Below are 12,333 nucleotides of genomic sequence, written 5' to 3' on the forward strand. Positions count from 1 at the left end.
AGTTTGGAAGTAAAAGTTTTATCTAATTTTCCTATTTTAATCACCTTGACTCCAATAGATGACAGTAGTTAATATCCTGCTGTATTTAATCAAAGGAAGATATGTTGATTGTCTTTTAAGTGCTGTAAGCTGGGGCTTCTGTAAAACAGTTCAGGATAAAGAAAGACATCATACAGCTGGGCAGGAAATGCGCACCTGAAGCTCTAGCTCTTGGAAGCCTGAGGATCATGAATCTGATGCCAGCCTGGGGCATAAGACAGATTCCCAAAACAAGTCAAAACAAACCAACAAAGGACAAAAGCAGCAACAACAAAACAAGAAAAGAGAGCTCATGCTGTGTAGCTCACTGAGAAAGCACTTGCCTCCCATGCACAGGCCCGGCCTTCATCCCCAGTACTGTGGGAAAGGCAGAAAAGACATCTCAGACCCTAATGGGCTGAATGGAAGGACCATTTTATTGAACTTAGTGGGGTCCCCCCAATCTTTAGTAACATCATTTTAAAATATGAACCATTTCCTTAGTTGAATATAGCACAGCTAACTATATTTTTAGAAAATTTTAGCTCCTTTTTAAGAGAGCAAATATAGTCTTGTGTTATTTATACTTGGAAATCTTCAGCTTTATATAACAAACTGCATTTCCCAATACTGTCCACTAGGTGGCAGGCTTGATCACATTTTTATTTGTTCATTCTTTATACCAATATTTATTTTTCTGGGCAGGGGTGGGAGTAGTGTGAGCATGTGTCGTGGTAGGTATGTGCAGGCCAGAGACAGTGTGAAGGAGTTGGTTCTCTCCTCCTGATATGTGGGTCCTGGGGACAGACTTAGGTTGTCAGGCCAGGCAACAAGCAAGGGCTTCTGCCCACTGAGCTATGACACTAGTCCCATGGCCACATTTTAAAGATGGTTTGTATACCTTTTCTGCAATTCCCCTTAACGTTCATTAAATACTTTTGCAATTAAATTTGTAAAAATGAAAATCATGTAACACAGCTAGTTTATATGTAAAAGATAAGGAGTAAAGTCTAAATAAAACCTAAAAGCATCGAGAGGGTGCTGAGTTTTCTTCACATATTGCTTTGTGGTCTATTAGGCCAAAGAAGAAACTAAAGACCAAGTGACACCCAGGAGGAGTCAGTTTAGTTCTCATGAGCACAGGCTTGTGCTTGTGTGTGTAGAGCAGCACAGTTTCTCTATGCCAGTATGTATCCCATTATTAAATTGAGGGGTACCTGTATATGTACTTGAAAAGTTTGGTGATGAGCGCTGGGGAGATGGCTTAGTGGTTAAGCACAGTGGCTAGTGTTATATACTACAACTATAACTCCAGCTCCATGGGATCTGTGCCTTCTCCTGGCCTCCAATGGCACCTGGCGTGCACATGGTGCACAGACATGCATGCAAGCAGAACAGCTATACACATAAAGTTTTAAAAAATTAAAAGTTTTGATCTTTTTTTAAAGCTAGATGGGCACATGAATGTTTATTTGACTGTAATTCACATCTTGCATATATATGTAAATACAAGTGTGTGTGTGTGTGTGTAATTTGGATATGTGTTTTCACTGGACCAATGACTTTCTCCAGCTATTGGCCATTTGTCTCTCCTGTCCTATCCTGTCCTGGAACTCTTGCTCTAAGTGTGGGAGCTCCTAACATGTCTGAGAGCAGGAGAAATTCTCGCTGTGGGCTGTCGTCATCTCCAAGGAACTTTTGAATATATAGTCCAAAGGAAAATTGTTATAGTTAGTGGTAGGGCATATTGTGGTTCTCTCTTCTTCTTGATGTTAACTGGTATGCATCTCTGAACTAGCCTGGTGACTTAACTATGATAGGCTTCTCCGCTTCTAGAGGAAATGCACTGAGTTCTCAATAGTGATATGAAAACAAACGTGCTCTTTCTGAAATAGGAGACCACTGAGCACTGGTTCACATTACAGCCTAAATCAAAGTGTAATGTCCACATCCTGGGCTTCAGGCTTAGCAACTGTGGTGGCTTTGAAACTAGGGTGTTGGAATTCAGAGAGTGGAAGGCATTAGGTTATAGAGTCCCAACCAGTAGGAAAGTGCTTACCAAGCCTTTAGTGATTAATTTTAATAGACAGTTCACCAGAATCATTCAAATGTAACAGTATTCTTATTATAGCAGAGAAGCCAGGGAGCTTTGGGGGACATTATCAGTGGATTCTGAGAATATGTTAGGTGTTGTCTCGAGGCCCCTAAAGACCTCGTGCAAAGAGGAGGGCACCTTGAAACACAGAAAGCAGACTACTGGACCTGACCCTTACCTTTGTGCCCCTGGCCTTGAATTCCAAACTGATGACTTGCTCTGAGCAGAAACCACCTAGTAGAATATTTACAAGTATAGTTAACTGCAATTTAACTACCTGCTGGGTCTGGTAAAGTTAGGATCCGTCACAAGTTCATATGTTTTCTATTACTGCCATCTTTCCTCACAATTAAATGCTAAGATTTTCTTATCTTTTTATTGTCACAGAAGAATAACGCAAACCTGAAATCCTTAAAGCCTGACAAACCTGATTCAGAGGTAAGCTCCTTGGTTGTATAACAGTCTTACATCAATAATGACAGAGTTGTGAAATCTCCCTTCCAAGGACAGACCTGTGATCGAATGTGTTTGTAGGAGCAGGCCAAGATAGCGAAGCTGGGCCTGAAGCTTGCTTTGCTCACCTCCGATACTGACTGTGAACTTGAGAAGTGGGAGGATCAGGAGAATGAGATTGTTCAACACGGCCGGAACATGTCCAGGATGGCCTACTCTCTGTATTTGTTTACTAGGTAATGCAGTGACATTTTGATTTGTTTCCATAGTTGCTTATTCAGGTAGTTCTGAGACAGGGTCTCACACTACAGCCCAGGCTGGCCTGGAACTTGCAGTAATCTTCTGTTTGAGGCTCCTGAGTACTGGGATTATAGACATGAACCCTGAATAAATAAATCTTTGAAAAGGTGAGAAAAGACAACTCCATGGAGGGAGAGAGGCTAGCTGAAGCTCTGTGGGCTGGGATATATGGTTTGAAGACAGAAATACTAAGGTTCAGGAAAACAGAATTCCTATAGTACATGAATGTATCATACCTTGTTCACTTAGGAATGTCTCCGTATACAAAAGTGCAATTGTAGCTACTGGAGTGTACATCCTCTGATTTGTGCCTAGACCACCCCCCTCTTATGCATTCTGTTGGAATTTACCTCTCATTTTTTCAGAGTTCTTAATTCTTGGTAGCTTTTAAACTCCTGAATAAAACTGTCCACACAAATTGTATTATGATTACTTTCTACATTTAGAACTGGAATTTTCTATATGCTTCATTGAAGCTGCTGCTGAGTTCCTGCCAGGGCTGAAATTAGAATTGAGGACTTCCTGACCTTGGGTCTGCTCTTTTGATTGCATAAGAAATGCGTTTTGGTTGAGATGTATTATCAGATCTTATATATTAACTCATGAAGCAAAATGGAAAGACAAAGAGCTCTATTAACTGGCCAGTTTCAGTTTTCTTTGCATTGTGAAATTAACACATAATTTTAACTTAGGAAGTAATAAAGTTGTTTTAAGAATAAAGCCACAATATTATCAGTGTGTTCAAGTTATTCTTTAAAAATCTGAGTTCTGATAATATACAGAATGCTCTAAGACATAAATGTTACATAAACCAATGTCCAGGTAATATTCATCTTCTTAATAACTCCTTCTGTTTTAGAGGAGAGGGACCACTGAAAACATCACAGGACTTAATTCACTTCCTAGAGGTACGTTTTATTTTCACAAGTACTCAGAGTGATAAGATCATGCAGGATAAAAAGAGGAAGGGGGGGGTGGTTGGAAAGACTTCTCTGAGGCGCCTTTGAGTAGGCGCGTTACTGAAGGGAGAGAGTTGGAGGGGGATGTGGGGCAAGAGTATTTCCGAGGCAGGACTCGTGCAATGGCCAGGATGCGAGATGGACCTGAAAGAGTCAGGAGGCCATGCAGACGAAGTGCGGAGCCACAGTGACGTGGCTGGCATGGCATCTCTGCAGAACCTTAATATTCTTTTGTTTGCAAGTGTGGTGCTGGTGAGCCCTCACGGCTGGGAAGCAGTGGTATGATATAACGTCTGGAAGGGTTGTGACCCACCCAGCGCAGTAAATGGTAGTGACACTGAGGTGGGGAACACCAAGGAGAAGAGCAGGTTTTAAAGTGGAAATCAAACATCTTGTTGGATGCAAAGGCTAGTGTCAGGTTGGACAGTTTGGGGAGTTCTTGGCTTTAATGTGCTTTTACAAGCGTGACATTCAATCAGACAGACACAGCAGAGAAGCTGTGAGAACTGTGAGAATGTGGAATGAGGAGGGATGTGGGGAAGTGAATCATTCAGCGCCACCCGACCTAAGAGAAAGCCTGCTGCTTCCTCTTTCAGGGCTAGGGACAAATGCAGAGGGCTACTGCACCTTGAAATCTGTTAGCCAGCAATGGCAAGGTAGTAAGCTGGGGACTAGAAGGTCAAAATCCACCCTTTCTTCTTCCATACTCTTTATCTAGCTTACTACCAGGACCATTTTTCTTCCTAAATCATTCTGATATTTGCCTTATTACTGTTCCCAGGTACACCTGTCTTCATCCCTTACTGCTGTGATAGCATCTTAAAAAGATTTATTATGGTTGTTATTATTTGTGTGTGTGCGTGTGTGCATGAATGTGTGTGAATGCCACTGTGCAGGTGTCCCCAGAAGCCAGAAGAGGGGGACAGATTCCCTGGAGCTGAAATGACAAGTGGTGGTGGTTTGGCGCTGGAGCTGAATTTGGGTCCTCTGAGAGAGTAGCAAGCGCTTTGCCACCTGAGCCATGGCTGCAGCCCAAGGTGGAGTTTGAAAGGGAAATATGTCTTCTCCATTTTAATGTGTCCTGACTGTTCCTCGAACTTGTCTGGCCCAGATCTTCACTCCCCTCCATAGTTCTGTTCTCTTCAATGTAAAATGCAAGGTGAATAGAAAAAATCTGAAAATTACAACAAAATGTAACAGTCTGGATTGGTCCTCTCAGCCAGTGTGGAATGTGTCTGGAAGTAAATTTGGTCATGGTTGGGTAGAAGTAGCAGAATTCTAACTTGTCCTCATTCTCTGGGATGACTCGTGACTCTTGAGGATTCAAAAAAATGTCTTACTTATTTTTTGACATTTTTATACATGTATATAATGATCTTGACCTTATTCTTCCCCCTGCATTCCTTTCTCTTATCCCTCTCCCCCTCCCCCTGGAACTCCATTTTTCTTCTTCTCAGGTCATGCCCTTCCTACTTTCATGTCTTTTTTTTAATACCCCACTGTTTAATTGGGGTTGCTTGCATGTGTCCAGGTGTGAGGTTATTTACTGAATCATGGGCAAGTGGCTACACCCTGAAGAAAAATGATTCCCCTCTGTAATTGGAGATCTTAAGAACTGAGCCGGGGATCCCTTCAGAAAGGAACAGAAAATTTGTGTGGCTGTGGGTCCCAGGTCTGTGTGGCTCTGCAGAATAATGGATGTCTCTAGGTACAGAGGTGCCTCTCTTTGGATTTTGTCTTAGGTCTGGGACAATTTCTGATTCCAGCTCTTCCTGTGGTACAATGAAAAATGTTAAGAGCTCTGGGGCTGATTCTTAATGTCTGGGTTATTTTTCAACTATGTGAAATAATTGAGAATTTGTTTACCAACCATCCAGAAGACATTGATCTTGAATAACACTTTTCCTTCTCTATCAGGTTTTTGCTGCAGAGGGATTAAAGCTTACTTCAAATGTACAGTCATTTTCGAAACAGGTAATCATGTCTGTCTGTCTTCACATACCCACACTGGAAGCATATTACTAACACATGAGATAGGCGAGGTGCAAATTCAGAGAACATTCACTTGTTATCCTGTTTTTGTTACATTGTGTACATTTTTGTGTGGTTATATGTAGCATGAATCTTGAAAGGTCTTATTAATAAAAACAAACCCAGCGCCAGGTATTGGGGTGTATGCTGGAAGATCAGAGAGACACCTGGCCAACTTCTCAGCTGATCCTGTTTCCTCAAACTGGAAGTGTCCTCATTCAAATGTATCTCAGCTGAACTGCTGCTCAAAAGCCTAAAAGCTTAACCAGCTCTAGTTCCTGGTTTTCACGCCTTTTATACCTTTCTGCTTTCTGCTATTACTTCCTGGGATTAAAGGTGTGAGTCACCATGCCTGGCTGTTTCCAGTGTGGCTTTGAACTCAGATCCAGATGGATCTCTGCTTCCCAAGTGATAGGATTAAAGGCATGTGTGCTACCATTTTCTGGTCTCTATGTCTATCTAGTGGCTGTTCTGTCTTCTGACCCCAGATAAGTTTATTAGGATGCACAATATATTGGGGGACACTATATCACCACAGTTACAAATATTCCTGTGGGGATGGATCTAACCCAGTGGAAGACCTTCTCTAGTATGCACAATGTCCTGGGTTCTGGCTGCAGCACCACAAAAGACAAAGAATAACAAATATTCATGATTTGTGGAAATTGTACATTATTAACAAACAAACACTGTTTCATGATTTTGTTAGTGACATCCTATGAGATTTGAGTTCTTATTTTTATATTTAAAAATCAAGCACTAAGGAAAGAAAAGAGATACAGGCTAGGTGTGGTGTAACACTCAGGAGACCAAGACAGGGGTGGTCTTTATGTGTTTAGGGCCAGCCTGGTCTACATCATGAGTACCAGGTCAGCCAGGGCGCCATGTGAGATGCTGTCTAAAAGGAAAAAAAAAAAAAAAAAGTATACAAGATGGAGTTTTGTTGGGGTTGCAATAACTTCCTAAATTACTTTTCAGCTGAAAGATGATGACAAACTTATGCTTCTCCTGGAAATAAACAAGCTAATTCCTCTATGCCACCAGCTTCAGACAATAACTAAGACATCTTTGCAGAACAAAGTGTTCCTAAAGGTAAAACAGAGGGTGGGTTATTTGGGGAACACTTGGGAATATTTTACGTCTCTTTATCAGCCCTTCGTGCTAACGTGCACAGCAAGTGTTTCATGCTTGTCTGAAAGCAGCTGCTCTCTAATTGATCCCAGAGAGCAGCAGGTCACTAAAATTAGACTGGAGGCTGCAGCCTAGTCCCTAGCATGGAGCAGCAACCTCCGCATGCTTCTCTTGTCCTTACCTCTCTATGGAATAAGTGCCTTGGAGTTGAGGCTCCTGAAATATATCTGAGGAGCTTGGGTGGAATGTAAAGAATTGTCAAGTAGGGGATGCACTGTAGTGTGGAGTGTTTTAGAAGCTCATGCATAGCCTGAAGGAGAACAGTTGCTGTTCCACCCTCCTTCCTGGGGTTCCATGAAACAGGCATGAGACCAGGCAGTCAGTGTTCCCCATGTTCTGGAGCCTCAAGTCACCTCAGGTATCCTGATCTATACCTTTGATGATTTCTTAGATTTCCATGATGGAGAAACTTCACCACTGTAAAACCAAGTAGATGATGTTTTTGAAGTACTGCTTTTAGGATGACACACATGCTTTGTCACCATAGGTTGACAAGTGTATTACAAAGATAAGGTCCATGATGGCTCTTGTGGTCCAGCTCCTGTCACTGTGCTATAAGCTACTGAAGAAGGTGAGCTGGTTTTTCTGTATTCAACTTTTTTCTTAATGGAAAACGACAGTGTGTGCACCAGTCACTTGGAAGTCTGTTTTCAGAGCACAGCACTAGCTAATTGTCTCACCTCTTTCCTCCAGGTGGAAAATAACAAGTGGGTGTCAGCGGCGAATAAAGACACCATGGATGGTAAGACTTGAGCAGCCTGCAGTTCATCTCTGGAGTATCGTGTGGCACAGCGGACCTTTCTAAAAAGCAAATGATCCTTTGTATTTTCAGAAATTCATCGGTTTTTTTTTTTTTTTTAAAGAGAATGCTGAAATCTTTCTTCTGATCTTCAGATTAGAAAGCTTAACGAGAGTCACTGCCGTGGCAGTTGCTAAGATTCTAATGGCAGTGCGATTTTAAAGTAGACGTTGTGTTCAGGATGTTCTTCAGCACACACCAAATGTCCTAGTTGTCTTAATGACAACTGAATCCCAAAGACGCAATCATGAATGCACACTCCCCTTTGGCATCCTTAACTGTTTTATTTAAGCTGATTATCTACAACACTAATTTCAGCAGAAAATATATAGTGACCTGGTTGAATGCAGAGTTTTTCTTAGACCTGTGGACTCTTCTTCAGTTCTTGTTGAAGCAGGCTAAGGGTCCCTCAGATGCCTGGTCACATCTCCGCTAGCAATGTTGCTTCTAACAAGCATCTCACCGGGTGAGGTCATTAGGCCACATCTGCCCCTCCCCTGCTTCAGAAAGGAAGACAACAGAAGTCACTCCAAAGAACCGTGGAGCAACATCAGAAGAGGAAATGGCTTTTTATTCTAGCTGTAGTATGTATAGCTGACCACGTAGTCCTGGATAGTAGATGGAATCCTAAGTATTTTTTACTGGTTTAAAAACAGTTTTGAACTATCCTTCTCAGTATTGATGGAATGGCTGGGGCAGAAGACCGAACATTAGAACCAAGAGGCTGTTTAAATTCCAGATACCTGTGCACTGTGTTTTATATATATGGCATTGGAATGCTCATTTTCAGACGTTTTAACTCTAGGGTTTAAACTTTTTCTTGGGCTGGGGAATTGACTCTGCTGGTAACCTGTTTACCTTATAAGCTGTGTTGTAAAGCAAGGACAAGATGGCCTAGGAGATCGTTCAGCTGATCTGCTGTATTTCCGAGTATCAGAACAAGGGCTGAGGAGGGAGATGCACAGTACCAGCATGTGCTGCACAGATCTCTCATCTCTTTAGCTCCCATCAGAGATGTTAACACAACTAGTTTTTCAAAAGCAGTGGAATAATGTTGCAGACTGCTGTTAAGGGGAATGATTGAATGCAACCATCTCCTGTGAAATAGTCAGGATTGTTACCAACTCATACGAGTAAAAATTCTGTGATTTCTTTTTAAACTGAGAAGAAGGATGCTACCTTCACTGGATTCTCAGTGTAAATATTTTAGTAATAAAGCAGATCCCTCAATAAAACTGTTAAGGACCATCGGATATGTGGTAACAATGACATTATCTTTGTTAACAAAATAGGGATTATTAACTAGTATTAAACATGTGATAATGTACACTTCAATAAAAATTATGTTCAGTAACTGAATTTGTACCAACTAGTTTAACTTTGATCCATTAAGCAAATTAGGGTGGGGCATACTGATCAATAATAACATTAAAAGTGCCCTTGCAACCTGTACTGTTTTATATGTCTGTATTTTCAAGTACTTCTAGCATGGTTTTCCGTCTGTGAAACAAAACATCCTTTTAACTTGCAATAAAACTAGTGAAGAAACATACAACCTGTGAAACACATACAGACTCTCACAGCACGAGTCTCTTAGAATCCTTCTGCCACTCAAAGTCAGGATCTATTGCTGCGTGCTTAACTTACATCCCATTGTGGTCCCTGTAGATAGTAACTCACAGCCTTTGTCAAGTCTGATGGTGTAACTAAGGGATAGTCATGCTGACACTCAGGTTATAAGAGGTTTGTCTTATGAATTAAATTTATTTTTAAAAAATTTTCCGGGGGCTCAGTGGTTAGAGCACCGACTGCTCTTCCAGAGGTCCTGAGTTCAATTCCCAGCACCCACATGGTGGCTCACAACCACCTGTAATGAGATCTGGCGCCCTCTTCTGGCCTGCAGGGACACATGCAGGCAGAACGCTGTATACATAATAAATAAATCTTTACAAAATTTTTTTTTCCTTACAAATATTTGTAAGAAAATTACAAATACCTTTATACACTTGACAATAGAATTAGCGGTGCCCAGGGGGTTGAAGCAACAGGGTAACATGACGTCAACAGCATGAGAGGACAGACTTCCAAGTCAGGTTTTCATCTGTATAAAACCATTTTATTGAAAGGAAATTCAGTTTTAACCCCTCCTAGTTACAGGGAGCTACTTCTTTCTTCTCAATAAACTTGGTTGTTTGGTTACGTTGAAATCATTGCATTAAAATCAGGAAAATGACAGTCATTTCATGATTTAAGATCTTTTTGTTTTAAATTCAGTGTAAATGTCTAATCTAAACCCAGAACTTCACAGCTGTTTTTTTTCTAAGCTAGATAATATAGAAACCTTGCTCTGCTCTATGCTGTGGATATCGCTCTGTATAAATAAACACTGATTGGCCAGTGGCCAGGCAGGAAGTATAGGCGGGACTAACAGAGAGGAGAAAAGAGGAAACAGGAAAGGAGAGGAGCCTCCGCAAGGACAAGGAAAATGTAAGGTACCGATAAGCCACAAGCCATGTGGCCAAGTATAGATTAATAGAAATGGGCTAAATGTAAGAGTAAGAATGATAGGCCTGAGCTAATGGCCAAGCAGTTTAAATAATGTAAGAGTCTGTGTGTTTGTTTTATGAGTGGGCTCCGGGACTGGCGGGACTTGGTGGGAGCTGTTGAGAAATTCTCCAGCAACAGCTCTAAGACATCTGTGCCTCTGGGTGAGACCTTCATTACTACAAAGCGGCCGTCAGTAAAATGTGTAGATGGGAGTTACCGCCATGCGTTTGCAGGAGCCAGCTCAGCACAGCAGCGTGATTCTTCCATTTGCTAGAAGAGCCCTTGCACATTTCCAAGCTTTTCCATGTAGAGTAGAAGGCAGACTCCACAATCATGCCCCTCCAGCAGCCTAGAGGGAAAAAGCCACAGCAGAGGGGGTGAGGCTGGGCTTTCCCATTGCTCTTTGAAGCAGATTTGGGAAGGATGGACAATTAATTTTGTTTTTTCAAAGTATTAAATTGTTAAAAAAATTAATTAAGGCAAGGGGCTGGAGAGATGGCTTAGAGGTTAATAGTACTGGCTGCTCTTCTAGAGGTCCTGGGTTTACTTCCCAGCACCTACATGGTGGCTCACAACCATCTGGAATTCCAAGGAGTCTGATGTCTTCTTTTGGCATCTACAGGCATTGCATGAATACAATGCACATGCACATATGCAAGAAAACACATTAAAAAATCTTAAAAAAAAAAAAAAGTTGAGGCAGAAGCAGTAAGTGTGCCCTACATAGCATTCAAGCAGGCACTATTTGTTCCCAGGTAATAGGAATGCAAAACTCTTCAAAATGTTTCTCAAGAGCTTGTATTTTTTAATCAGAAAAATATTCCTTCTTTGCTATTTGTTAGAGAAATGCGAGGAAGAGAGTGTGCTGGGAGAATGGTTCAGTCAGGAAGTGCTTGCCTCCCGCTGTAGACTGAATGGGAAATGTCCGCCATGGTCTCATGCATTCGGAATGGAGGAAGCATGTCCCTGGGGGCAGGCTCTGAGTTTACAGCCTCCATCCACTCCCACTTCACTGCGGGCCTCCAGGGTGTGCGGGTCTGATCTCAGCTTCTCCTGGACAGCTAGCACCCTGGAACTACAAGCCAAAAAACCCCTCTTAAGTTGCTTTGGTCTTGGTGTTTTATCATAGCAACAGATAGGTAACTAATATAGACCTTCGTACCAAGAAGTGAGGTTGTTGCTGTGAAAAAATGTGACCACATGTTTTGGAAGAACTTAGAAGACTGGAACTCTGGGCCAGAAAAGTGGTTGAACGCTGAGAGCATTGTGAAACAAGACTTCCTGATTTGAACCTAGAGGCCTATAGTGCTGCAGGTAATGGAGACAGTACAAGCTGGGCTCCTAGGTTTTGGAGAGAAACAATGTCTCTAGAGGCCATTTATGTAACCCTTTGACAAAGAATCTGGCTACTTTCTACCCAAGTCCTGAGAACTGACATGAAGCTGAATTAAAAAGTAATGGACTACTTTCTCTAGCATTAGGTATTTCAAGATAATGTAACTTTTTGCTGGGAAAGGCTGTCATTACTAGAGATTAGTGCTATTGAGAAGTGTGCTCTAGGGCTGGAGAGATGGCTAGGTGGTTAAGAGCATGGTCTGCTCTTTCAAAGGTCCCGAGTTCAATTCTAGCAGCCACATGGTGGCTCACAACCATCTATAATGGGATCTGATGCCCTCTTCTGACATTCAGGCATACATCCAGACAGAGCACTCATACAAAAAAAAAAAAAAAAAAAAAAAAAATCCATAAATAAAATTAAAAAAAAAAAAAAGGCTGCTCTACACTGGAACAATGGGACAGCTGGCCAAGGCAAGATTCCACCCAGATAAACTTCCAATCTGTGAAAGACCACCTGAGATCCTGGATGTTTGCTCCTAGAAAGCAACAAACTACAAGAGCCACTGTGGATGCGATCAAAGGAGATGAAAGCTGGTAGTCTA

At 41.7% G+C, this 12,333-nt stretch overlaps 1 protein-coding gene across 3 annotated transcripts in view; it reads left to right on the plus strand.

Annotated features, from left to right (window-relative positions):
• Ctnnal1 (catenin alpha like 1) overlaps nucleotides 1-11,086 on the plus strand; it is a 57,959-nt gene extending 46,873 nt beyond the window's left edge. For 2 of the 3 annotated variants that reach the window (XM_052717146.1, XM_052717147.1), the window contains 7 exons: nucleotides 2,501-2,551; nucleotides 2,648-2,802; nucleotides 3,726-3,774; nucleotides 5,743-5,799; nucleotides 6,835-6,948; nucleotides 7,535-7,618; nucleotides 7,741-11,086. In XM_052717146.1, the coding sequence (XP_052573106.1) occupies nucleotides 2,501-2,551; nucleotides 2,648-2,802; nucleotides 3,726-3,774; nucleotides 5,743-5,799; nucleotides 6,835-6,948; nucleotides 7,535-7,618; nucleotides 7,741-7,800 (570 nt within the window). In that variant the 3' untranslated portion in view covers nucleotides 7,801-11,086. Of the gene's footprint in view, nucleotides 1-2,500; nucleotides 2,552-2,647; nucleotides 2,803-3,725; nucleotides 3,775-5,742; nucleotides 5,800-6,834; nucleotides 6,949-7,438; nucleotides 7,619-7,740 lie in introns of those variants that run through there. The other variant, XM_052717148.1, reaches the window with a different exon arrangement.
• The last annotated feature ends 1,247 nt before the right edge of the window (nucleotides 11,087-12,333 follow it).

Source organism: Peromyscus californicus, unplaced genomic scaffold (genome assembly GCF_007827085.1).
Source record: "Peromyscus californicus insignis strain IS unplaced genomic scaffold, ASM782708v3 Scaffold_5__1_contigs__length_169319896, whole genome shotgun sequence".
NCBI classification, from domain to species: domain Eukaryota; kingdom Metazoa; phylum Chordata; class Mammalia; order Rodentia; family Cricetidae; genus Peromyscus; species Peromyscus californicus.